The 24,952-nt window shown below is 41.9% G+C and overlaps 1 protein-coding gene across 6 annotated transcripts in view; it reads left to right on the forward strand.

The window, feature by feature from the left end:
• LOC139131630 (uncharacterized) overlaps positions 1–24,952 on the forward strand; it is a 77,486-nt gene that overhangs the window by 12,080 nt on the left and 40,454 nt on the right. For 3 of the 6 annotated variants that reach the window (XM_070697761.1, XM_070697763.1, XM_070697760.1), the window contains exons 2-3: positions 17,470–17,719; positions 20,201–20,316. In XM_070697761.1, coding sequence (XP_070553862.1) covers positions 17,653–17,719; positions 20,201–20,316 — 183 coding nt within the window. In that variant the 5' untranslated portion in view covers positions 17,470–17,652. Of the gene's footprint in view, positions 1–326; positions 346–5,421; positions 5,698–15,218; positions 15,494–17,469; positions 17,720–20,200; positions 20,317–24,952 lie in introns of those variants that run through there. The other 3 variants (XM_070697764.1, XM_070697762.1, XM_070697759.1) reach the window with 3 other exon arrangements.

Genomic DNA, 24,952 nt, shown 5'->3' on the forward strand with positions numbered 1-24,952 from the left:
AACATATAAACTCTACACTATCCATGCTATTAAAACTACCCAGTTCACAACACACTTGTGCTCATACTTCGGCGTCAAGCACAACTAGGAGTAGAAATGACAGTCGCTTTCTATGGGAAAGTGGGCCCCCGGGGCCTATCTTTCATCTGATAATAAACACCAATGATAGACCCTGGTGTTATTTATGCTCATTCTTGTGAGTACGACTCGGGTATCCTTTCGACAAAAAGTATTTACATGTGTCAATCAGGAGAATGGCGAACGTAACTGTCACGCGACAACCAGCAAAATACGTAGGCTAATCTGTGCGACAACCATAAAAATACGTAATCTGTGTGTCCAAAGGTAAGACGTTCAAGCTTCTAAGTTCATTGGCAGTCCTTCACGGAATTGGACCAAGTAGAGCTACGGTAAAGAAAGAGCAGTAAACTATAAAAAAGGATTTGTTCGTTGTGCGCGTATGACGTAAGGATTTTTTTTCGACTCGTAAGAATGGGGAGGTAGGATACGAAGACATTTCAATTTGCATACATACAATACAGTATGAAGTATGGTGCTGTTTTCTTGCAAACAATCATGTGCCTGGAGAAATTTATGGCGGGTCAATGATATCGATAAAGCAAAGGCCAACTTTCGCATAAGTTGATGTCCATCGCGAACACAAAAGAACACATTTTTCGCCAATAGTTCCTAAATAGACTACCTGTTGTTATGTGATCTGCTCAAATATTTTTTTCAACCTTTCTAAACTTTTTTGATTGGTATTTTTTTTCAATTTTGACCGCATTACCCATATCTCACTTCTATAAGCGTCTGACTTTCCGTGGAATGGCCACAGTGCAAGTGGGGGTGGGGCTTCAAAGTTGTCTTAGATCTCAAGGCAGACCGCCGATGCCAGAAATTCGTTCCCGTCCTTATGTATATTCATATTGTTTTGTCAAACATACAAATTAGGCAAAATTCGACTGCACAAAAAACGGAGTCAATGAAATAGGAAGTGATAAAAAGCATTCCTGGGCTAACACTCGGACTGAAGTTTGATAATCGATGTTGTGTGTGTGAACTGACCATATTAGCCTTCTGGATATTATTGTTGTATTCAAATAGAGACATGTCTTTGCGATAGCATTCAAGGGCCAATTATCTTGAGGTCTCACACCGCTACCGCTTTATAATACGTGGACTGGTGCAGGTGACGAGGACAGTGACCCCAAATGTGATGATACGCACGCACGCATTTGACAGTTGTAGACATTGTTTGCCGTTGTCGCCCGTGGTGGAAGGCCCGCACGTGATGCATCGATGGTCGTACTCTATCGTCATGCGAGATGGTATGTTATGACGTGATAACCATACTTTATGTGTACTTATATAGTTCACACTTTTGCTGTTGTGTTTTGACCACCCTGGTTAAGTTCTGTCTTACCGTAGACCCTTCTGGATCTGTGGTTATACCACATCAGAAATCTAGCTATTGCAGCCAAGGACAAAGGCTGAACTTTTGGCCCTTTGGGCGCTGTAATTTTTTCCCACCAAAATTTTAGTGCAACATTTTACCAGTTTTTATGAATTTTCTGTGATTTGTTTGATAATTTTGGACCAAATGGACATAAAATTTCATTGGCTGCAGTTTTTTATCAAAATTTTGGCGAAAATCTGAAAAAAAATAACCAGGATATATTTTATAAAGGCCATATAAATTGACTTTGGCGCTCAAAGGGTTAAGCACCTTGGGAAAATCCGAGGAACTTTAGTCCATCCTTGAGTTCTTCTGCAGAGAAAGAAGCTGCACCTCGCAGAGTTTTTGTAATTTCTCAGGGACATTTAACCAAACCGCATACCCCCCTCTGCGTTTTAATGGATGACTTCCTGGCATTTTCGGCGTCTGTCGTGATACCTTTGACCACAAGGTAACCGGAGAGAATGGTTAAAATGCGTCTGCGGTATCCATGACAACAATTGACGCTCACAAGAACCTTCCGGTCCGCATCTGTTGTAGCAATGCACGGAGGGGCAGACGGTCTCAGCGACCAATAAAGCAACGTGACATTACGATATATCAAATCAATGCAACTTTCTGGTCTCCTCCGGCGAACGTGTATACTATTGCGGACGTTGACTTTCCGCCAAATTTATAACGGCTTTAGTACGTTGATTTGTACGACACAAAGAGTATTGATATGGGCCTACTCTCACTTGTTGGCTTTTACTATATTACATCGTTTCCTATCGGAACTTGAATAGATCAGTATATATAAAATAATAACTGTTTATATTGCTTGTTTTTTGTGCGCTCGAGTTCGAATGATTTTATTACATCAGGCCTGTTTCTTATCTTTATTGCCGTATTTTTGTGGAGGGCGATTCCGTCTTTTGATTGCGGTCTCTGCAAAGTCCTAGACCTTTCAATATTCGAGTCTATAGTCACACTGGGCTTGTCAGACGTTGCCGTTCGTATTGGGTTCAAGGCGCGGGCATAGTGATAGACGTGAACACGGAACAGCTCTAAGCAGTCAAAAGACGAGTAAATTGGTGAGTTAACGAAGTATTTAGTAGCTTTTTCATATGTAAATATCTAGTCATCAAATTTTGATCGACATTTTGCCACATCGATCGTAAAGTTAATGAGATTAAAGAGGGCTGAACGTAAACTATAATAAGACGACGACCTAATTGGAGTAATAATATACTGTTTTGTTGTACAGCTAGCTTTTGGCTATCGGAAATTGGTTTAACAAAATACGAGTCTCAACAACAGCATTTATCTAGAGATCAGTCTTACAACTCGGACGGGAACTCCTTTCTCCGCGAACCACGTGCATCATATCAGTGTTCGACTCGATTGTGTCCTTCGCACGATGTGCACCTGCCCAAAACATCTGCCGAATCCTGACCCCTGACCCCGCGTAGGGTGCTCATCCCTGCAACCGAGACCCGGAAGATATATGCCCTTGTTGCACAGTCGTCGGCAGCCTTTCGACTGGCCTTGACAGCAGATTAGGTGAACAGAATTAAAGGAGGAACGCTCGAACACGTTTGCGCCGTCAGTCAAATCAACCCAACGCCAGCCAAACACACCCCTGTAGCGAAATTTCTCAGTGAGCGTGGTTCACGTCCAGCAATGTCAACCTAAGTTGTTTGCATCTGTCGCTATACCAAAGTGTAAAAATAATCGAAATCTTTTTTCATTTAATGGCATGAATGGTAAAGGCCAGAAATCGTTTGGTTACCGACACCTTTCATAATTAGTGCCATCATGAACATCTTCTTGAAATGAATTGTGGAAGTTTTGTGTCATTAAAAGTGGATTGCCGCGTTTTCCATGGAATCGTTTGCAATTATCTTAAGAAACTTCGACTACGTGATCAGTCGATCATAATTGCGTTTTTGAAACTTAGCAAATGCTACAAAATTAACATTTAACATTTATAGCGACGAAATTCACTTGAAAAACATTTTGGCGGGATATATCGACTCGCTAGAGCCAAATATGATAAGAAAGACAACAACAAGAACATCAAAAACAACAACAAGAAACCGAGGAAAGTAAAATCTAAGGATATCACCATAAAATGAGAAAATTCATCCGATAGGCCAACGTCACATTTATCTTTTTTTCATAGACACTCCGGACATACTGCTAGCTATTGAGCGTCCACTATTATACTGACCTTACATATGTAGAGGGATGACCGGGTGATTCCCCGCACAAGCTTGTTCCTCTACGTTACGTCAAATCGAGAAGTGGAAGTCTGCACACATTGAACACGGCACATCAGCACACTTTTCATATTGAGAGCGCTTTACGTCATCCACGGTCAAGGGGTTTCTGTTGTAAAATTAGAACGCCGCCCTTTGCAAATAAACCGCTTGGCGATGTTTCCTTTTAAGTTTGAATCCCAGTGGTAGAAGCTGTACCCTGTTAACGGAAATTTTGTAAGCAGTCTTCATCCCGCAGTCTTCATTCAGTCAAAATATTTATGATCGGGATATTTCTAATTAACGGCGCGACTCCTACGACAGTGTGGAATTAGTTTGACACGCGCTCAGCGTGTTTCTTTTCGACGATACATCCTATCAACATTATTTCACGCGTGCGTGTGTATCCAAGAGGTGAAAAGTCATGCAAAGTATATTTCTGCTCAATTTTATCCTTCCGGTGGCGTAATGTAGACTTTATCAGAAATATGATATGAACATGTCTTCCTATACGTGTGCAAGTGTGAGATACAACGAAGCTGTCATTTTGGAGGTATGTAACGCTTTGAAGTGAAAGTAATTAATACCGTTAATACGTTAATCTGTAAAGTACACGATTGCTCAATCACAGAGGAAGAAACGGCGCGTTAAACTTGTCGAGATCGCGATAAGGTTGCTTGCTCAACACTCGATATTGAACTTCCATTTTGACCTTTTGCACAACATTATTTGCTAAACATACTACAACAAGATAAAATTTCCATAAATTTCGCCAATATTAATTCTCTTCTGTGCGGAATGGTTGATTCACGTCGCTTCGAAAATGATTTGTGGGTTCTTGGTCTCTTTCATCGTTGATATATCGTTTTAGTACATACGCAACCATAAATGTGAGGTTGATGGTTATCTGACTTGGCCTTTCCACTGCACTGGTCCATGGGGCAATACTTGACACACTTATAGTTAGCCGGAACTATCCTTTTCTCTCTTCCACCAGCGATAAAACTTACGTCTGCGGCGGGTAAATACCGAAACAACGCAAAATGTTGCTTCATTTGAGAGTTGGTACAGTTACATCGGTCCTTGAGTATAGCTTCTAGTAGCTGAGCGACATCCTGTGGAATATTTTCTAGAGTGTGTTGGTGAAAATTCGATTTTCTCTGAGTTCGATTATGTCAACCCGATTGTTCACTCACTACTCTCAGCGACTTTTGGGGGATATTAACCGACCCTCCACCTCTATGGCAGACAAACACTTCCATCATACTTTCGTTGAGCAGTTGTCGAACTAGAATTGCATGCATAGAGTTTACAGGCGGGACCGGTGCTTTTAAAACATGAATAAATGGGATCACTAGCAAATTATTAAACCAGTCCACAATACAAGTCTGTACGTTGCCTCTCTTGGACCCAAAGTCGCAAGTTTATCGGAAATCTGATACCACCAAAGCAGTATTTTCCGAAAGGTTATCGTCGCTGAGTGCAACTTCGTTCCACGGTACACGTATACCACTGAATTTTGCGATAAATGACATTTTCGTATATCAAGAGAAGGGATCTATCAAATGGATGACATCATTGTATTGTTATGTAAATAAAAAGTTCGTTGTAGCGAATACCTATGGGCATTTCAACACTGTGAAGGTGTTCCCCTGTACAATCGATTCTGCGCACCTTGTTGTGGTCCGGTGTTGTGTTGAGTGTGTCTCCAATTTACCGCTATGATGATACGGTACCATTGATCGAGAATCAACCTATCATTTGTTGATTCATCGGAATATCGCTGGAGCACGCAGTTTGGATTTAAATAACACTCAATTTCAAGATTTGGACTACTGCCTATCACTACCTGGTTGGATATTGTACGCCGGCGCCAGACATCTGGTGTACCTTCCCTTCTATACTGTCCAATTTCTTCAGGAATACTTATTCCCTTGCTTGGCACTACTTGACTGCAAGTGCGGCAATCTCGATTTGATACTCCGTTATCTTGTATGGGTAGGTAGTGTTTTTCCTTATTTTGCTTACATTTAATATGTCAACTTTAGTTGGAGGCCCAAATGTCATTCATACATAATTGAAGCAACAGTGCACAGGTATGTGGAATGCCACAGCAGCTATGGACATGTACACGCTCCATTATCACTACTCAGTCAGAGAGCGCTGTCGCACCGACAGCATTTTGTTATAAACCCTGTGTGTTCATTTTGATTATGTCAATTTATTAGCGTTAGCCGTAGGGGTTAGCATAGTAATATGTTTCGTATGGTTTGGTCAACAGAATTCCAATATCATAGCGAAACACCGCTATGTGTGACTTGTTTTTGTACTTATTTCAAGGCCTTGCAACACAGCCCAAAAAGTTTAGAGTTCTGAATGTGCTCGCCATATGGTGGAATCTCGAAGAACTACAAGCTTTGAATTATAGCTTAATTTGTCTGAGAAAGATTGAAAAGATGACTTCCCAATGAATCAGCGGCTATTAATTTCTCTTGCCGGGTCATCTCCATAAATTCTTGGCGATGAGATTCTCACGGATAGGGATTTAGGCGAGTGCCGCCAGCGATCAAGGCTCGGAAATTTGACACAGTATTGAAAGCGTGCGACCTGAACCGACAAGTGAAGTTGTCGATGTCTAATTCGACACACTTTTGAAAATTATCTCTTGGGTGTTCCGAAACGCCAATGTCCTATTGGGGGGGGGGGGGTATTGAGGACCCTGTAACATGCATATGTTAGCTTTCATGTTCCCCCATCATTGTGGTCCTACTTTTGAAGTCAGCCATCAATCGCAGATGTATTTTTAGAACACACACACATCACATGATGTATCACCTTCTATCCGATAAATCGCTAGAGGTGTTAAATGAGGCGGCATGCGTGATGACACGACCGAAAGAACCAACTTACGTGTTCAGATGTGAGAACAAGTGATGATTTGGCAAATTTCAAGTTGTCATTTCGCTGACCCTAAATTTAATGAGCTGAATAAGAGCTCTCGAGTACCTATTCTGATACTACCCTTATAGTAAACGTGTTACATTTAATGACGTTTCATTCATTATCAGACAGACAAAAAAGATTCTAACAAGCATAAACATTTGCTGTGAGTAACGGTTTGCTAAACAAGATGGATCACCAAGCTGCATATACGTAACATCAGAAAGTTTTGTTGCTAAAATGAGAGCAAACTTGTTGTTATCATAACACTCAGACATGGGAAAACTGGTCAACGCGAACAGATGACAGACGTTTACAAGTGTATAAAGCCAATTTGAAACATTAAGCGACGCAAGTTGACCAATTTCATCCACTCCATAGAGCGAGTGTCGTCTGCTGAATTTAAGTAAATTATAATAATATGGCAACGGTATTTTTATTGGTAGTTATTTGTGCCTTTTTTACCTGAGTGTGTTGATTGAGAGATAAGGTTATCTATCGAGTTGTCTATATAGAATTGATGATTGTATATGATGTAGTTTTATTGTGTAACTTTACGTACTTTGAACCATGTTATAATTCCAGTGTCAATCATTTCAGACGAGACTGACAGAAAGTCGATTGAATGACTTACTGAAATATGTGTAACTTCGACGAAAGCCAAACGATCGAAAAGGTCGATAGCGTCGTCATGTGAGTCCATCAACTGCATCAAATTTGCCAAAGATTAACTCTGTCTATCATTTGACACCACATCGATGTCTCCTTTTGTGCATTTTCGTCTACGTTGTTGTGTCTTATCAACATGAAAACTGTGAAAAGCAGCCATGAATGCAGTTGTTCCTCTATCACTCAACACGTGCCATGACGCATGCGCGATTGGCGATCTTCCTATTGCATTGAGTTCATAAGTCCATCGAGGCTCAGGATACCCTTACGTGAAGTTGCTCCATAAATTATTCAGTCAATTCAATTTGCTATGATAATATTCATCTAAATTTGATAAAAAGCAAACCTTTACAGTTCGAAGAAGGTGTTTTCATTGTTCAATGCACCCGTAACTGAGGAAACTAGTCTTTGTCAATACGTCGTACAGTCTATCAACCTGTTTATCAGAGGTTAAATGACACAGCGACCGTTGTTTAATCAGTAGGGAAGTAATTAGACTCTGTTTTCTGGTCTATGCTATCAATCAGTCTTAATTTTCTGTTTGACCGTGAGTCGAATGAACTTTATACAAGTTATCGAACGCTGAACACTCGATATCTTTGACGCCCATCGAATACCAATCACAGGGTCTCATGGTTTTGTTTTTTTTATTTCTGGATATCACAATCATGTTCTTGGTACTCATTAATTACAAATCAGTGGTGTTTATTTTTGATATGGACAATCTCGATGCGCCATTGAGTCGCCAAAATATTTTAGCCGCCTGAATCATCGCTTTGTTATTTTTCTTTCTTTCTTTGCCGATTTCTACCGTCCGCTTTGTACCACCGCGGCATAATCAGAATTCGCACCAATTGTACCTTTTGTAGTATCTAATCCCTTCAGACATGTGACGGGGGAAGGAGCTTCTTTGTCTGTGGAGGCATATAGAGAGTTAATCCATTGAAATGTCTCGTTATGTCCGGAAAGACCTACAATAGCCTATATCTGAGAATGATAACTGATTTCAAATGAAACTAATTTAGCAGTGATGGAATATTCACAACATGAAAGTGACCAAATGTTCAAATAATCGATCGGATGTACGTCCACAGGCACAACTTTTACTACACGATATATATGGAATGTCGCAAAGAAAACGAGACTAAAGCACTTAACTTCTGTGAAATCACCTCAATTCGTATATAAATTACGAGGACATATTTTTTAGTAGTAACATATGGACACTTTCCGTTGTGTTGGCTTGCCCGGCCTTGTAACAGCTGTGATAAATATATTGAGCAAAGATATTCGTCGCAGTGGGAACTTTTCAACCAATCAGAGGACGGATTTTATGGCGCTTTAAAATGTTTCTGTGATGTCATCAGTCGAGGAAGGCATCAACGTGTGCTCCATTGCGATGGCAGATTATATGCTGTGTAACCCAGTCTGGGAAGTTGGGAAAAATGGTCTCTGTGAACAGACCCTGAAAAATGAATGAAACCTCGAAGGATTGCCGAAATGATCGCTCAAACTGTAGACGTGAAGTGGCGAAAGATGGAAAACGTTTACTATAAGACTGAGTGGATCCACATGAACAGGAATTCCGCGATTTCGTTCAGCCGCAAAAAACGTTGAAGTTACTGCAAGACTTGTGTTTTTTTTTCTTCTGGACCTGTAATACATGCGAATTTACTGTCGACGATCTTATCGCCATTGGCAACTGGTCTAATGAAGGAATGTATTTCTTGGACAATTAAATGAAGGAAAATAGTTAGGAGTAGATTCCACAAGACGCAATGCCACTTTTCGGGGGAGGTAACCACCTTTTTGAAATCTTCAAGCCTGGATTGAACCTTCACGCATTCGAGAACCACTTCTCGAAGAAAAGATGGCTATTAGTCACTAAGCGACCAAAACAACCAGAGGAGGCGGAAGCCCAGAGGTATCATCCATCGGACTTTGGAATTTCCCACCTTTGTCTCACACCTTTTGTTCGCTGAGTGACACCACGGATGGAAGAATGCTGAAACCCGAGTAATATTGCACCAGTGCCCGGTGGTGTTGTGTTTCTTGGTCAGTTCGTGTTGGTTTCTCCCCGGGTTCATTGTGACAGGTGTCGCCAAGACGTGCACGCTTCCCGAGGTGACCGCGACGGGTTAAAGGTCCGCCCGCGGTGCCAAGCCCAGCATTGCGGGATCGAAAATGTAAAAGCTGATAAAACTTCAAAGTGCACAGTGGTCGGCTTGGACTGTCACGTGACTAAAGGCTAAAGTTTGAATGTTCTCTCCTCTTTATGGAGAAAAATGCCGGGTCCGATCGCGTCTGTGATACAAGTTTCAGACCACAGTTCCTCCATGATTGAGTGACTGTTGTGTTCAGACATACCATGTTAAGAAGCCAAACAATCTCGTTCATGAGCTGTCTCAGTACACTGTGATAGAGGGAACGTGCTGAGTATTACACATGATTTTTTTCTTGTGCAATTTTGTTATTTGCCCATCAGCTCCACAGTATTCAAGGTCTGATCGCAATCCCATCGATGACCTTGCAGTGCCTAAGGTGTCGTAAGGCAATGAAAATAATCTTACTGGGAATGGAGTTCAAGAGCGTAATGTCTACTACAACTCAACGAACAAAATTACTTTATTCTAAAAAGTGGCAATGGGGAGACACTCTCTTACTCTGGTGACAACGGTACTTAGAATGCACTTCAGAAATTTGTCAGGCGCTTCAAACTGCAGCCCATTACTCGGCATTCAGTAAAAGCAACTTGAAACGGACCCCTGTGACACGGCCATGACAGGCCGTTTGCTTCGTAGATAAGCTTTGCAGGCACTCATCAACCTTGTTGACATATATTTTCGGCAGTTGTTTTGTCGACCAGACTAACGACAAAATTAAGCCATACACAAGTTAACCTCAATCCCCCTTTCTTTGCATGAGTGGTTCTTACGTGAGACTATGTTTCGTTTCAAGGGTTGTGTCTCCACATGTTACATCTGAGGTGGATTAATGGACATATAATTGCTTGTAGACAAATGATATGGAAGCTATATGTTCTGCCAGGATGTTTGGGTTTAAATATTTGATCTTTGGACGGTGTCTCGGTGGTGCATTCACAGCCACGATTCAGTTTGGTCGTCTTGACAAACCGCACAGAAATTACTTTGGCAAACATGCCATCGCACTTTTTCACATAAATTCCAAAGAACCTTGCCTTGGGGATTAAATACCGTGCAGCTTGGAAGAGTCGGAAACCAAAAGGCGTGAAAATTGAAAATTGATAAATAAGATCGGTTTTTTATGGGCAATATCACGACTCCATGGACATGACCTATATTTTGGTGGGCTTTGTCGATGAGAGTGAATTGAGTACTGTCAACCTCGAATAGGCATTCTTTCATCCGCGTAGACCAGCGCAGCAAGAATGCCTTCTTTGTTTTATCTTTCCGTCCCCCTTCCATACAAGGTCACCTGTCTCAGAAACGAAAATCTCCATTGTCACTCTCCATTATCTGCGTCTTACTCTCTTGTCATCAACTTTTTTTCTAGACTCTTCTCTTCCATTAACCCCATGGTAGCAGTTGTCGTTGGAAAGCTCTCTTGAGTTCACTTCAGTGTCATCGTGGCTGCCTTCAATTCTCACGCTGAGGAGAGCATTCTCGTCATACAATAGAACTAAGTGGGCGTTGAAATATTTGCGAAGGAAATTTGAAAAAGTTTAGAGACCAATTCACTGTAACACAAAAATGTGAAATTGATACGCGCAATTCTTCCAAGGGGATGGCAGCTGTCTTCTTTTTGCAGATGTTCGATGTTCAAAGGTTGTTTATGATGTCGAAATCATGACGCCAGAGATGGACAGGTGTCGGATCTTATTTCGAGTCCGGACCAAGAAAGATGAGTGCTTGAAAAGCAAATCAAATCGTCGACATGTGTTAAATCCTTGCAAATTAGAATTAGAATCGTCAAATGAAAACACTCTCATGTATCACAGTTTGGAAAGTATACTAGGGGGATTCACGAAATCAATAAAATCAGAATTAGATTCTTAAAAATGATAACCTTATTGAAAGTTCTGTTTTTGTATCACCAATCAAACCGAACTAAGATGGGAATTCGAACGACGGCTATAAGAATTCAATCCAAACTGCTCGGGAATGTGTACATCCGCTTTGATGTGGCACGTGTATGCCATATGTATATTTGGATATTTTTGCCATATTTAATGAATAGCAATCGGCGTTTTTGAAGGGAGGATGCGCACATGTTAAATGAGCATCGCGCTTGTATTCGATTTGAAAGAAAAACCAACATCATGCGGCACTGAGGAAGTTTGGGTCTGACGTTTGTTTTAAACATAGCGCACGCCATTGTGGTATGAATCACTCAAATTTTGCTGAGTAATACACGATCAAAGACACGAAATGCAAGTGAAACGGGCTTAACGGAACACAATAAAAAAAGACAGCAAAAGTGTGAGAGGGAAATAACTGAAATATCAATCTGTCGTTAGGTCTAATAACCAGATATTGGGCAAATAGAGAAACCTCTCGTAAAATGTGTGACTGTAGTGCGGGACTTACATCGGCGTCATGTGCAAACCTCTGCAAGGTAGCTGCATTTTCAAGTACATGATTGAAGACTTCAAAGATGAAAGTCGAGTGAAAAGCATGTAAAGAGGGGATGCAAACAATGTACAATTACTTCACAGGACATGCTGTAATGCTTTCTCCATTACATCAATACACAGACCCACTCAGAGGGTCGGAATCGAACGCTCTGCTTCAACGCGATGGGTGGCACCTGTTGCATTCTGATTACAAGTCCCCACGGCTCTGGGAGCCGTGTTATTTGGGGTGGACAAGAATAATTTCTTGGCGATGTAAATCCGTCAATCCAAAGTCAAAATCTTTAATGCATCAGCATGGGTCCCCCTTCACCACTTAAAGCTTGTGAATCAGTTCGGTTTGAATCCTAGACAAATATGCTCGCGGCAAACATTTGTCAACGCCTCGATAGTATCCCCCATTTAAAGCAAAAACATTCCACAGAGGCTGACGATATCGTCCTCTCGGACAAAGCTCGGACCTCGGTCTTTTGAAACAGTTGCGAGTGGACTCCTCTTTGTCCCGCCATTCTCTCGTGCTTTTGGTCCACTCTTCTCGTGGGAAATCGACCATTGACCCAAGAAAAAAAACCCAATATTTCGGACAGAACGTGAGTTTTACTTAATATGTAGGAAATTCACTATGTCTATCATACCTGGCATATGAGGGGAATTAAGGTGACACTCGCGCAATTTTTTGTTTTTGGAAAAAGAAAAAAACCACCAACGCATTTTGATGCAGAGTTCGGTTTGGCAACCCATGTTTGCGGATCTTTCAAAGTTTCAAAGCTGTATTTTAGTTTGTTGTCATTTATCAAGGGCGGTCACTCGTTGCACTTTGTTCAAGACCTAGCAACTAGACTAATCCTTGAAAGCAAACTACAGGTTCACTTCTCTGGTCCCGGGGTTTTCGCTGGAGCTCGTGCTAATCTGGGCCATATGTGACGTAACTGTGAGAGTTCACTGTTGAAATAGGAGCTAACTGAAACTGTCAATATTAGAGCGGGAAAAGAAAGAACAAGATGGGATTGATAAGATACGGGAGTGTTCGCTTGACATTGCACGAGGTCACGAGACGGGAAGATCTTGAGCTAGATCACATGATAAGACATGTGTCATGTGGTGTAGTGGTTTTCGGATTGACTTGTCCACTGCATCGGAGTGGGACTCCCCGAGGCCTCGTGATTTCTTCCGGGTTGCGGAGAACGAATACGCTAATCTTTGATTTGCTCTATCAGGTCATCATCCATGGCTTCGCATTGATTCCGTCCCACGATGAAGAAATATACTCTTCGACACAAAATCTTAAATTTCACCACGGTCACTCAACAAAGTTTTGTGGAGTGACCGTGTTTCACCGAATGATTGGCAGATGGAGGATAGAGCGACTTTCGTGACAACTTTATCTGTGAAGCGGCGGAATTCTGTAGTCCCGTATTAAAATAGTAATGATTATGGCAAAGTAACAAAACCCATCCGACGCGGATCAATCTATTTGTTCCTTACACAGCCTGAATTGAAATTTTCAACATTTGATTTTGAAATAATACAGTATAACCAGCAGAAAGATATCATTATAACCCGACAATTTTAAACGGTTTTTATCAAGGTGCCTGCGCATGTCACTTTAAAAGAGTGACGGTTTGGCGCCGTACACAACTCTGTTTTAAGTTCATTGTCAGTGTCAAACCACTCGAGTTTGATAACCTTTTAGTGATATCGTATGATATTGTGTATCGATGTATATGTAAGCATCGCTACTATACTTGCTGTGGCGTTACCGTGATACGAGAGATACAATGCGTACATCCAATTGAGTGAAACTTTAATTCCACGTCGTTTAGAGGGATGTCAGCTATAGTTTGATAATATAAAACTAATTTCTGAAAAGAAGTTTACGTTTGTTATTCGTCCCCATAAGGCATATTTGAATGTAATTTATCAACCTTGCAAATTCGTTAAATTGTGCACAGGCTGCTACGTCATCGTTGATATATGCATTCTGGTTCGGACTAAGAATTCACCTGTCAACGATTAAATTGGACCTGACAATGCGGGCTTTGTGTCTATATAGTTGAAAGTAACGTATTAAAAGGGTAGAACAAGGAACAGTATTTAAAAGAAACGCTAAAAATTATTGAAATATTATCAAAATTTACAGCTGATGGAGATCTGAGCTATGTGACTGGCTGACCGCATAATGAAGAGATAGGCTTGTTATCAAGTTCGATGTTCACCCATTGTTTTGTTTTTGCAAATCGGCGTTTACAAGAGGGACTGTGATCAGCTTAAATGTTAAAGTCGTGTCCACAAATACGAAATCGTCGGTTAAAAGATTATTAATGGCTGTATTTATAGGTTTGCAGATAAGGGTTCAAACAATCAAACACTATTCCATGGGACCCACACAGCGATCTAAACTTTGCCTTTGCCCGTTGTTCGGGGCAACCAAGAAGACTGTCCAGCGGCCCTCGTCTGTTCCCATTGCGATCAATTCTCGAGCGTGACGGTACGTGCTGCGATGGTTTGCACGCCTAGGTTAATGCCCATGTTTACTTTTGAAAATTCGGTGATTGCAAATACACTACTAAATTGGCCGCAATTGAGTAATCCCCGTCAGTGTATTGCCAGTCATTTCCTCTCGCTGATTGGATGAGGCGATAACATAATTGCTCCCTGTTTGCCCAGGGCTTAGAACACAGTGAATTTACAGTAACAACTGTTTACCGGTGGCGACGTCGATAACGAGGAAGGTATGACTGTTGGAATTTCTCCCCTCAACACACAGAGTTTAGATGTTAAATGACCATTAAATGGTTTATTGATGGATGTGACAGACCGGTGGGCCTCTAAGCCAGCCTAACAAAAGACATTGTGTTCAAGTCTATTTTTTCCAAATAAACCCTTCAAGAAATGCCGCGCTCACCAGATGCCTTATCAAAAATTAACATACCAAATTACCTTTATGTGTCACTGAAATTAGCGCAGTTGAAAATTTAGAATTACCGAAAATGGATGTAGCTTCACCTTATAATTGTTTTTTTCGTCTCGTGACTTTTACGAGGCCAGGTGCTCTGTTGATGTCGATGGAATTTAGACTGGTCAAGTGGCCTAAGGCGGGCTTGTTGGAAGTTTACTTGCATATCTAATCGGTAGAGGTCTGACTAGCGGCCGCTTCGCTGAGCCATCATCACCTCTGGCTATTGGAGTGGCAATACTCGACGGCGTTTTTTTCAGGACTCTTCAGTAGGTATTACCCTGCCAAAAAGGGAGGAGTACGCTGGTGAAAAAGTTCTTTCCTTTCGAGAGTATCTGCCATTTGTCGTGTCGCGGTGTGATCACAATTATTCCGGAATTGGATGTTAATAGTGTCGAATGCTGTTGTCGCTGAGAAACGAACGCAAACTGGACTGTTGCCTGTTTTTTTTATGGGAATTCAGGATTTGTTCGCGAGGTGGCATATTGATCTTTCTGTCATGCGTACCGTGCGGTGGTTCGCGCCACATTTTTAATTCTGCTCCGACCGGCTGGGCCATCGGACTCGCAGTAAAGCTACGAGAAAAAAAAACGATGGATTCTCATTTGGGAGACGGGGTAAGCACGAATTGTAATGCTAATCAGTGTGCATTTGGATTAGGATAATTCTGATAGCGATTGTTGGGCTGCCAATGCCATGCCATCAAGGGACCCACGCTCAGTGGTCTCGTCTCTGTCGAGGAGTGACGTAGAGGGCTTTGACGTTGATACGAAGGGACTTCAAAGTGATGAACCAACAAGTGCACGTGGACTATGTGTAACGTTGATCTTCATGCGTGGTGTTGAAAAAAACGTCTTCGAAGGTCCATTCTTTTGGTATGGGGTGTTGACTGCTCCACGGAGGTAAATCAGTCCGACCTCGTGACCGCTTCTCTTGTATCTTGGAGTACATTATTGACTCACTCGGCAGGTTGATGTGCGTTTTAATATCGCCCACAAAGCGAATGGAATTCTGTTTTTCATCTTGTACGGTCGTGACAAAACTGCCAAATCAACCGCGTGTTGAAAAGATGTATCGTAAATCTGTCGCCAACTGTTTGAATACTCAAATTTGAACTGATTTCAGAAAAAAGGTAGAACTGTTTTACTTGGTTCCGAGGTCAAACAGAAAGCGTCGAAGGTCTGCTCAGTTAAAATCAAGTTGCGAGGCTAAATCCATTAATCTTTACAGTTGAATATTATTGTAAATCTTCAACCCTCTCGATGTATCGAGCTGTTTGTTCGTGAAGTCAAGAAATTATGTCACCAGTACAGAGGGCATCGTCTAGATCACACAGACATAGCCCGGGGTATAGTTCCAATGTATTTTGTACAGAGACAATCCGGTCACGCGAAAACAACAAGCCAGTGTGGCAGGAAGCCGTTGCACTGCTCTATGCACAGTCCCTCCCCGTGATGGGGGGGGGGGGGGGAGCTGTTCTCTACCAATGATAGTATCCACTGTTTTACCTTCTCGAGATTACCCTTTTCCCCGTCGTGCTCACCTCGTCTTTCTCGCCTGTCACCTGTGCCATAGTTACCAATATGGTAATGCGATATTTTAAGCCTGTGTGAACGAGGGCGTGTGAAACGTTCCCCGACACCTTGTAAGCTTTGCAAAGGAAATCTCACCTCAAACAGCGTGCAAAGCTATCTAAATCCCCTAAATTGAGTACATGGCAATGACCATGAAAGATCGCAGACTGTAGAGTCACATGCAATATGCCATAGCAGAGATGAATCACTGAATATTGCACTTTGACATCCCAAAATAGCGTTGGGAAACAGATGTGTGGTTTTGAATTTTCAACTGGTTTGCTCGCTCTTCTGAATGAAAGTCCCGACAAAAATGTCCAAGATACCGTTAGTTATGTATTGTCGTCCATGGTTTTCTTCCAAAATAGTATAGTTTCTATGCGAGAAAAATTAAAAACTAATTTTTTAACGAGTGAGTGATGGAGTTGTAAAGTAGACACCAAAACACACAACGGTTATTGGTCCTATTGGCTTTTCACGTACCTGAGAGCGATAAAAGAATTTTTGTAACAGTTTACACCTGTGTTCTCCATATATGAAGAATCGAGATCAGCTCGCTCGAGTTTTTAGATTCAGTAACCCCCCCCCCCCCGCACCACAATAAAAACACACAGATGGTAGGACCGACTCGCCGATGAAATTTGTGTCTGTTAGATAATTGTTGAGGTTCGACGGTGAACATGACATATACAAATGGCGTGATAAACAATATGCCTTAGACTAACAAACATTCGTCGATTAAGCCGCTTTTCTAACTCAAAGGTATGCTTACACACACATGTGCACATGTACCTTGAAGTGAGGGGGGCAGGTACCACCCACACGACAGCAGTCATCACTGACTTCTGAAATGCACAGCGCCACATGGTGGTCGTTTCAATGCAGAGGGTGTCTTTCACAGGTCCTTTCAATTCAACAGAGCCTATTTAAAAAGAAGCTGGAGCCAAGACAAATAACTGCTGGCCACACGGTCTAACGCGTTTAATGTAGTATCTTCTGCTCTCCTTTCCTCCACACAGAAGTACTCCTCGCTACAGTCACAGCTAGAGTCGCGGAATCCGGAATGGGTCTACGATTTCACGGACGTAGACGGCTTGGGAGTTTTACTGGAATCGCTTCAACAACTATGTGAGCTTGGCGGAAAGAAGCAACCGACGAAAGCCTATGTGAAGCGACAGTGTGTGAGCTGTATTAAGGCTGTTATGAATTCACCAAGTGGACTGGAGTATATCATCGATAACCCAGAATGCGTACATAAGTTGGCGACAGGTAAGGTAAAGTGTGAGTTTGCTGTGCGAGTTTCGTTCAGAGAGGCTGAATGTCCATTTCTTGTGCACTTAACTCGTGATCTCTTTCGATTGGGGTGGTCATTTAGAAGTTCCACAAGTTGGTCAGTAAGCTAGAGAGAGAACGCTATAGTGTAACATACACTTATGCAGTGGGGAAAACCTGTTACAACGAGTTGGCTAATTTGATCAACAAAAGAACGTGGAGTGTAGCAAGATCAAAGGGGGAATTTGACCAATCTCATCAGGGCTCTTTTGTCGGACTGCACCTCGCAGTTGACACCTTACACCGAAAAATGCGGCGTTGGTTTCGCTGCGATTTGGAGGTCCACTCACAGCTTTGAAAATAGACGCTGCATTCAACAGGTAGCAGTATATTAAAAAGACAGTTGTCAAGAGTTTCTTCGACAATGTGTTGGCCCACGTACGGTAAACGTACTCCAAGTAGACGTGCAGAGGGAGAAACTTACCGAATAATAATAATCATGATTATAGCCTGTTTTACGGGTTGGAAGCCCGGATCAATTCACACTCTAGTGCCATACATTTGGCGTGAGAAAGTTTTGACTGACTAACGTTGGGGCGGGTAAGTGCCGCGTCCTCGAAGTCGACGCAACACTTTCAACACTCTGGTCATTCAGTTGGATGCACACAGTGCTGGGCATTATTATTCGCTTGTTTCGTCAGTGTTAGTTAGTCACTTGAGCAAAGTGAACAGTAGTTATTAAGAGGGAAGGTAGTCGGGGTTCAAAGGTTGCGAAACAACAATATGGGGCGCCTTCAATGCTTCGTTATCAAAGGGGAAAAATTAAATAGTCATTTTTTTATGTTAAAGGTCATGTCGCACACCTCCTGGTCGTCAAAATAATGTGTCTGTAAATTCTTCTATCGATCGTGATTTGGATCTTCTCAAGTTTGATTACCAAGGGCTGTTATCTTCACCAAACCATGACCAAACCAAACACACTATTTTCTCCTTGCTTGTCAAACCTCCACGGAGAGCGCAGCCGTCTCAATCAGTCTAAAACTTTTGTAGTCAGAAATCAGTTGAACGGGGGTCACAAAGGTGGGAACTTTGATATCAAAATTTATCGTCTGCTGCATACAACGGCCTTGGAGTTTTGCCAACTGTGTGAACACTGAATAGCGGCGCAGACGAATAGACAGAGGTGGTTTCCGAGTAGATTTGTCTGGTGGACCGGGAGCAGCCCCACGAACCTGGTACAAACAACAGACTATCTACTTTTTCAACAGTCTGGAGACACACACATCATCAGTGGATCAGAAGTATTTCAATTCTCTAAAATAACACCAAACTACATCCTTGTACAGGGCTTGTTTGCTTGTTTCCCCCCAAGATGGTCGCGTCACTTGCACTCGGGGTGTTGTTATTTGCGAGAGCTTCAAAAACTCTTCAATGGCTTTGGCCGGTGTAAAAATGAAATCTTTTGCTATGTTTTGTTTGGACAACCTAACATAGAGTTCATTCTGCATTGATTACATTGTCAGTATAATCAATGTTGATGTTCATCCCAACTAATGCGGGCAACTTTCCAACTGGTCTTTAGACCTTCATTCAAGGGGCAGACCCCCATGCGCACCACACAACACCGCCGTTAATTTCTTCCTTTTGTTTTAACAGTAAGCCCGATTAACTTTGCCTCTTCAACCGGATTCACCGCTCCGTGCGGTCGTGATATTTTAGGAAGTTGTCGAAATAAAAGGCCAGAATTAACATGGCAAAGAGTGAGAGAAGGTGTGCTATGTGTACACCGGAGGTCTGCGGGTTACGGATGAAATGGAATACTGGACGTTCCTTCCCTCCCAGTGCATTGTCTGTGTAGCATTACATCACAAGGATAGGAGCGAGGAACCGTGACCGAACTAAATCATCATCAGAAACGCCAGTCACGGGAGAGACGGCTCTATTCTGACCGGTAGATTGTTCATTTAATGAACGTATCGATGATAGAAGCTGTCAGTTTTATCCGCCCTTGGCACCAGATGCAGAACCCCTGGTCCATAAAGTCATTTGCATTTGTACAAATTGCCACCAATGGCTCGCATGCAAAACAGTCCTGAGTGTGAAGTAGTGTCCCCCTTATACGATGTCAATGCATCGCGGTTTTCTAAAGATCTTTTCGGTCAAAGCGATGCAAATCATCGCTCGGGCTATATTGGTGGGAGTATCCAAGGTCGTTTTCAGCGGCGGCGCTAACCACATCAGAAGTAGATGTCAAATTTGTAAAAGAAGCCCGAAATCATAACCCGGCTGCTTTTGAAGGCAACATAGCGAATAGCAACCAATGTACGTATAATTGATGACTTGTGCCGCACTCTCGGTAACTACAGAAATATTTCAAGATATCGGAAGTGTAATGTACACTAGTCTTATTATAATTCCTCTCATACCGCTGAAGTTAACTCCATTTAACCCCATTCCCTTAAATGTTCTTACCCACAGGACTGGACACCGAAGATGTCAGTGTTAAGAAACCAGTTTACGAACTTCTCTCCGCTATTTGCGTCCACTCCCCCGAGGGATACGCTAGAGCGTTGGAAGCGCTTGAGCACTATAAGGTACGTTAACCTATTGAAATAGCAACTCATCCTTTGTCTTTAAGGTAGAATGCGCCTCAGGGACAGATATTCGGACTACCAAACTTTTACAATATCCTTTTGGCCTACCACTTGTAGGGGTTCATTTTGAAGCCTATGGAGTAAATAAAGATCTTACCGACTTAGTTATGTGAAAATCGGGAATTTTATTAACACAGGAATGGCGGCCATTTTGAATTTCAAGTATCGGTATAAATGTTGGTTAATTTGTTTCTCCATTACCAAAAGTTGCATGGTGACCCTAATTTTTACTTTTGATTTTTGAAAGAGAATGGTTGAAAGTTTGCTTGAGGAAAGTTTGAGAAAATCATTTTCGAGGCGCGAAGTATATTAAAACGAAAACTGGCGTTCTAAGAAAATTTTGCCATCTTTATATTTGCTATATGATAGTAAAAGTGTCGCGTCATTGTAAACGTTTACTCGCAGAACACAGAGTAACTAAAAGTCCGGGATCTAACCGGGTCAACCATTGTCGGCGCACGCTCAGTAACTTGCTCCTTTCGAGATATCGCCCGGTCAACCGTTACCATTGCATGCTGTCTGACACAGATGCGTGTTTACCTGTCACCACTTATTGGAGAAAAATCAACTTCTGGAGTTTGTCTTTTAATTAACTGACTGTTACTAGCAGACAAACGCGTTCCTGGAGCAAGCGCCCATTACATACCATCAATGAGATATATCTGATCAAATATGTGCGAAAGGTTGTATCACTTCGTCTCCGTACGGCTTACTCCCTGGAATGTCCAATGCTCGTAAATACACACTTTCCCCCTAAAAACCACTTGGCGAGTAAAGGCTTACAGGTGGCCTGGTCAAAGCTATCAGACTGCCATAGACGCTCCGTGACCTCCTGCATCTGAAAGCAATGCTTCAAAACAAATATTCGATTCTTTCTGCAATCTGACCGCACCGAGTGCTTTATGCGGACAGTAGGTTTGTTTTTCAACTCGATTGTTCCTGACTGAACGAGTCTAAGTGGCTGGCTTTCATTTGGTGACGAGGATGCGTTTGTCTGATAAGAGGCTGAAGTGTCGAGCAAGGTGAAGATGGATTAGTGGGTATGCCATTTGCATGAGCCTCAGTTGTGCAAATTTAGAGGTTGTATATATAAAAATATATCATTGGGACCCAGGGACCGACTATACAGACAAAATTGTTTCGGGCAGTGTCATACCCACTTGCGTGGAAAGAACCGGGCAGAAAGAGTCTGTACCAGGCATAGTGTTACTAAGATAACAGCAAACAGTGGGGGTCGCCAAGAGATGACGGGGGCAAGGAAACCAAAAACTGTAATGTGTATGTCTTGCAACGCTGGTGGGATTACCTATGTTTGGTAAGTGTACTCCACACCGACGTTGTGACGAAAAGTTGATCAATCAACGAGGAACAGAAGGAATGCCTAATGTCCTATTTGCATATTGGGGGGGGGGAGACGTTTTCAAGCATACATACATACATACATACATACATACATACATACATACATACATACATACATACATACATACATACATACATACATACATACATACATACATACAATACGTACACAGATAGATAAATAGAAAGATATATATATATATATATATATATATATATATATATATATATATATATATATATATATATATATATATATATATATACAGACGTGTGTACGCGATACAGTTGCAACCAGTTTGTTCAGATGGTAGGCATAAATAGTTCAAATAAAACAGGTGTCCATTCTCTTAATATTTAAATGTGTTTAAGTAGAAAGATTTGCAACAGGTGTACAAAAAGAAACAAACAAACTGAAACAATGACAACGCGGGAGCAAATAATGAAAGGGTTTAAACAGAAAGATCAACAATACCAGAACGCCTTGAGTATGACCATTTCAATAAATTATGTTAGCTTTTCGACCTTGTTAGAACAGAAGGCTGCCAGATAAAGGTGTTAGTCGTGTCTGTCGTCTTATTAAAATGAACTTTATTTCCTTCCGTGAAGGAAAGTGTTATGACATAATACCCTGGGGGCTGATTTTCTATACATGTGTGGAACATTGTATCTCTGGTCGGAGTTATTTATTCAAAACCCGTTTGCTGAACAGAGGCGTCAATGGATTTACCACTTCCGTTGTGCTTTTCTTTTTTTCCCAGTGTATTATTTTTCCGTTACTGGCTATAAACTCTTGCCTAAATTCACTGGTGGAAGACTAGAATGTGCAACTTCATTCGTATCATCACAGTTGACCTATAGGGTCGGTATTAGTTCATTGATAATGGACCAATCTAAGTAGGTTTCAACGACAAGTGCCACGCCATTATGATTACTCTTTCAAATGACCGTTACAAGCAAAACAGCCAAAGACAAACATAAACTTGCGATGTGAAGGTACCAGATGTGCCCGCACGGTTTACAGGGGACTCGAGTCAATGGCTATGTCGGATGTTATTTCTGACCGTCAATAAGTACATCTGATTTCAAAAGTTTTCAAACATATTGACGCACTCCGTCGAAGGCAGTCTTAAAAACGCCATACGTGATAAGCGAGAGTTTTAATAATACCCATGCGCCGAGAATTTAGTCTTAATTCGCCGGAAAAACAGCGAGAAAAGTTTCGGATGGCGAATTCTGGCACTGGCGAATATTGCTTGGAGGAAATTACCAGATTGTGAGATTCATTCACACGTTAGACAATTACCAACAAAAGTTAATGCACGCCTACAAAAGAATACTCACCAAGGTGTCCTGTTGGAATGTCACTGACATGAAAACACTGTCAATTCGTCACCAGCCCCTGTGACGGCAAGATTCTACGGTGGTGGCTCCATGGTATGTTCCATGTGTTTTGTGTGTGTTATCAAAAGAGACTTTTAATGTCCACGCAAAGCAAAATAAAAAAAACAGTAGAATGAACAGCGGAATTTACATAAAACGAGTAGCTGTGGCACCTCAACACTAAGGTGCTGTCAATTATATTGTGTCAGTGATCTAAAGCTTCTTACGTAGAGGTTGTCAACAGCGGGTACCGCAATCTGAGGCGAGAGTCAGAGCTTTCTGAACGTTTTATGACAAATGTGTAAAGCCTCTCAATTGTCTCGCCAATGACAAACCGGGGTCCAATCAACTTTACGTGCCCACAGGGATATACCTCGATAAACAGCGTCTCCTCACTAGGACGGTTGAATAGTCGTAGGATATTCGGATCATTTACTGAGCTAGCGGAATATTCCATAGAGGTGGTAACATCAATTTGACACAATGAGAAGGCAAATCAGCCACAACCGTCCGAGCGTTTCGCCTACGTGTGCCTTATCGACGTCTCTTCGTACATATCTGTAGGTTTCAGTATCTCACCACCATACAGGTACATCTACGCCTATCGAACATCTATAGAGACAATCAAGTTGGAAGATGTAAACACACACGTGCATACACATAAAGCGACAGACATTGACAGACATGACCGCCCAAGAGACAGGCCGACCGATAAGACACAATGAGAGAGAGAGAGAGAGAGAGAGAGAGAGAGAAGAGAGAGAGAGAGAGAGAGAGAGAGAGAGAGAGAGAGAGAGAGAGACTCCGTGTCATAATATTCTCATATCTTGTCTCACTCTCCATCATCCTCCACACCAATTTTTCCACGCATTAAGACTCTGAAACAAGAAGGACTAGGGAAATCCAAAGGAACACGATTTGAAACAGGTTCACGATTTGGCGTCCGTTAGTTCTTGGCCTCGTGTCACCGCCTGTCTCACCACGTGCAGGGGCAGGTCACCTACCACGGTCAAAATGTCAAAGACGACAGAGTTTATTACCTGTCGTATGAAGCCGGACAGAAAGGGCAAGGCGATAATACGGGTATTTAAAGATCACCCATAAGTCCACACTGTATGGTGAATTTTAGCATCCACTGTTAGAGCGTTTTATGAGATCTTATATTAAAGTCCTATAAAGGCATGAACGTACTTGTGCCAAGGGCTCGTAAAGTGTTTTCTAAAACATGCCGCGGATCGAGAGTGAAAAGGAAAGAACTCAAGAACAAGTGATTTACGAATTTCGAATCAAGTCAAAGATTCCTAAAGCAAGTATTGATAAAGGTCAAGGAAATTTTACAATCTAAGTGTAGCTGTATCAATTGTCTGAAAACCGATCGATAGAAACTCAAGAGCTATAAGATTTAAATTGACCCTCAAAAACGGAGTTTCAGAGGTGTTTAAAACAACGTGAACTCCATTTGAAGTTTCAAGTCGTGCTCTATATGCAACATGGTTCTAAGATTCTCTAGGTGTTAAGGCATCTTCCAGCGACGTGATTGACCGTCTTCTTGTGTGGAGAGGGATGTAAATTCACTCATGTGTGAAAATGACAATTTTACTTGCACGTGCAAAGTAACGTTGTAGTTCGATGAAGTACTGAATCCAACTCAATGCCACCGTGCAGCGTGTCCAGTCTAAAAAAAAGCATCTTCCTTCAAAATTCAGAACCTGTGTCCACTCCTAGCAATAGCCCGGTCACGTCTCGAGTAAATTAAAATACCGATGATGCATGGTGGCGTGCCCTCCTGACCCGTGCGTCTGCGGGGCATGTGCCTTGCTCTCTGTTTTTC

Source organism: Ptychodera flava, chromosome 4 (genome assembly GCF_041260155.1).
Source record: "Ptychodera flava strain L36383 chromosome 4, AS_Pfla_20210202, whole genome shotgun sequence".
NCBI classification, from domain to species: Eukaryota; Metazoa; Hemichordata; class Enteropneusta; family Ptychoderidae; genus Ptychodera; species Ptychodera flava.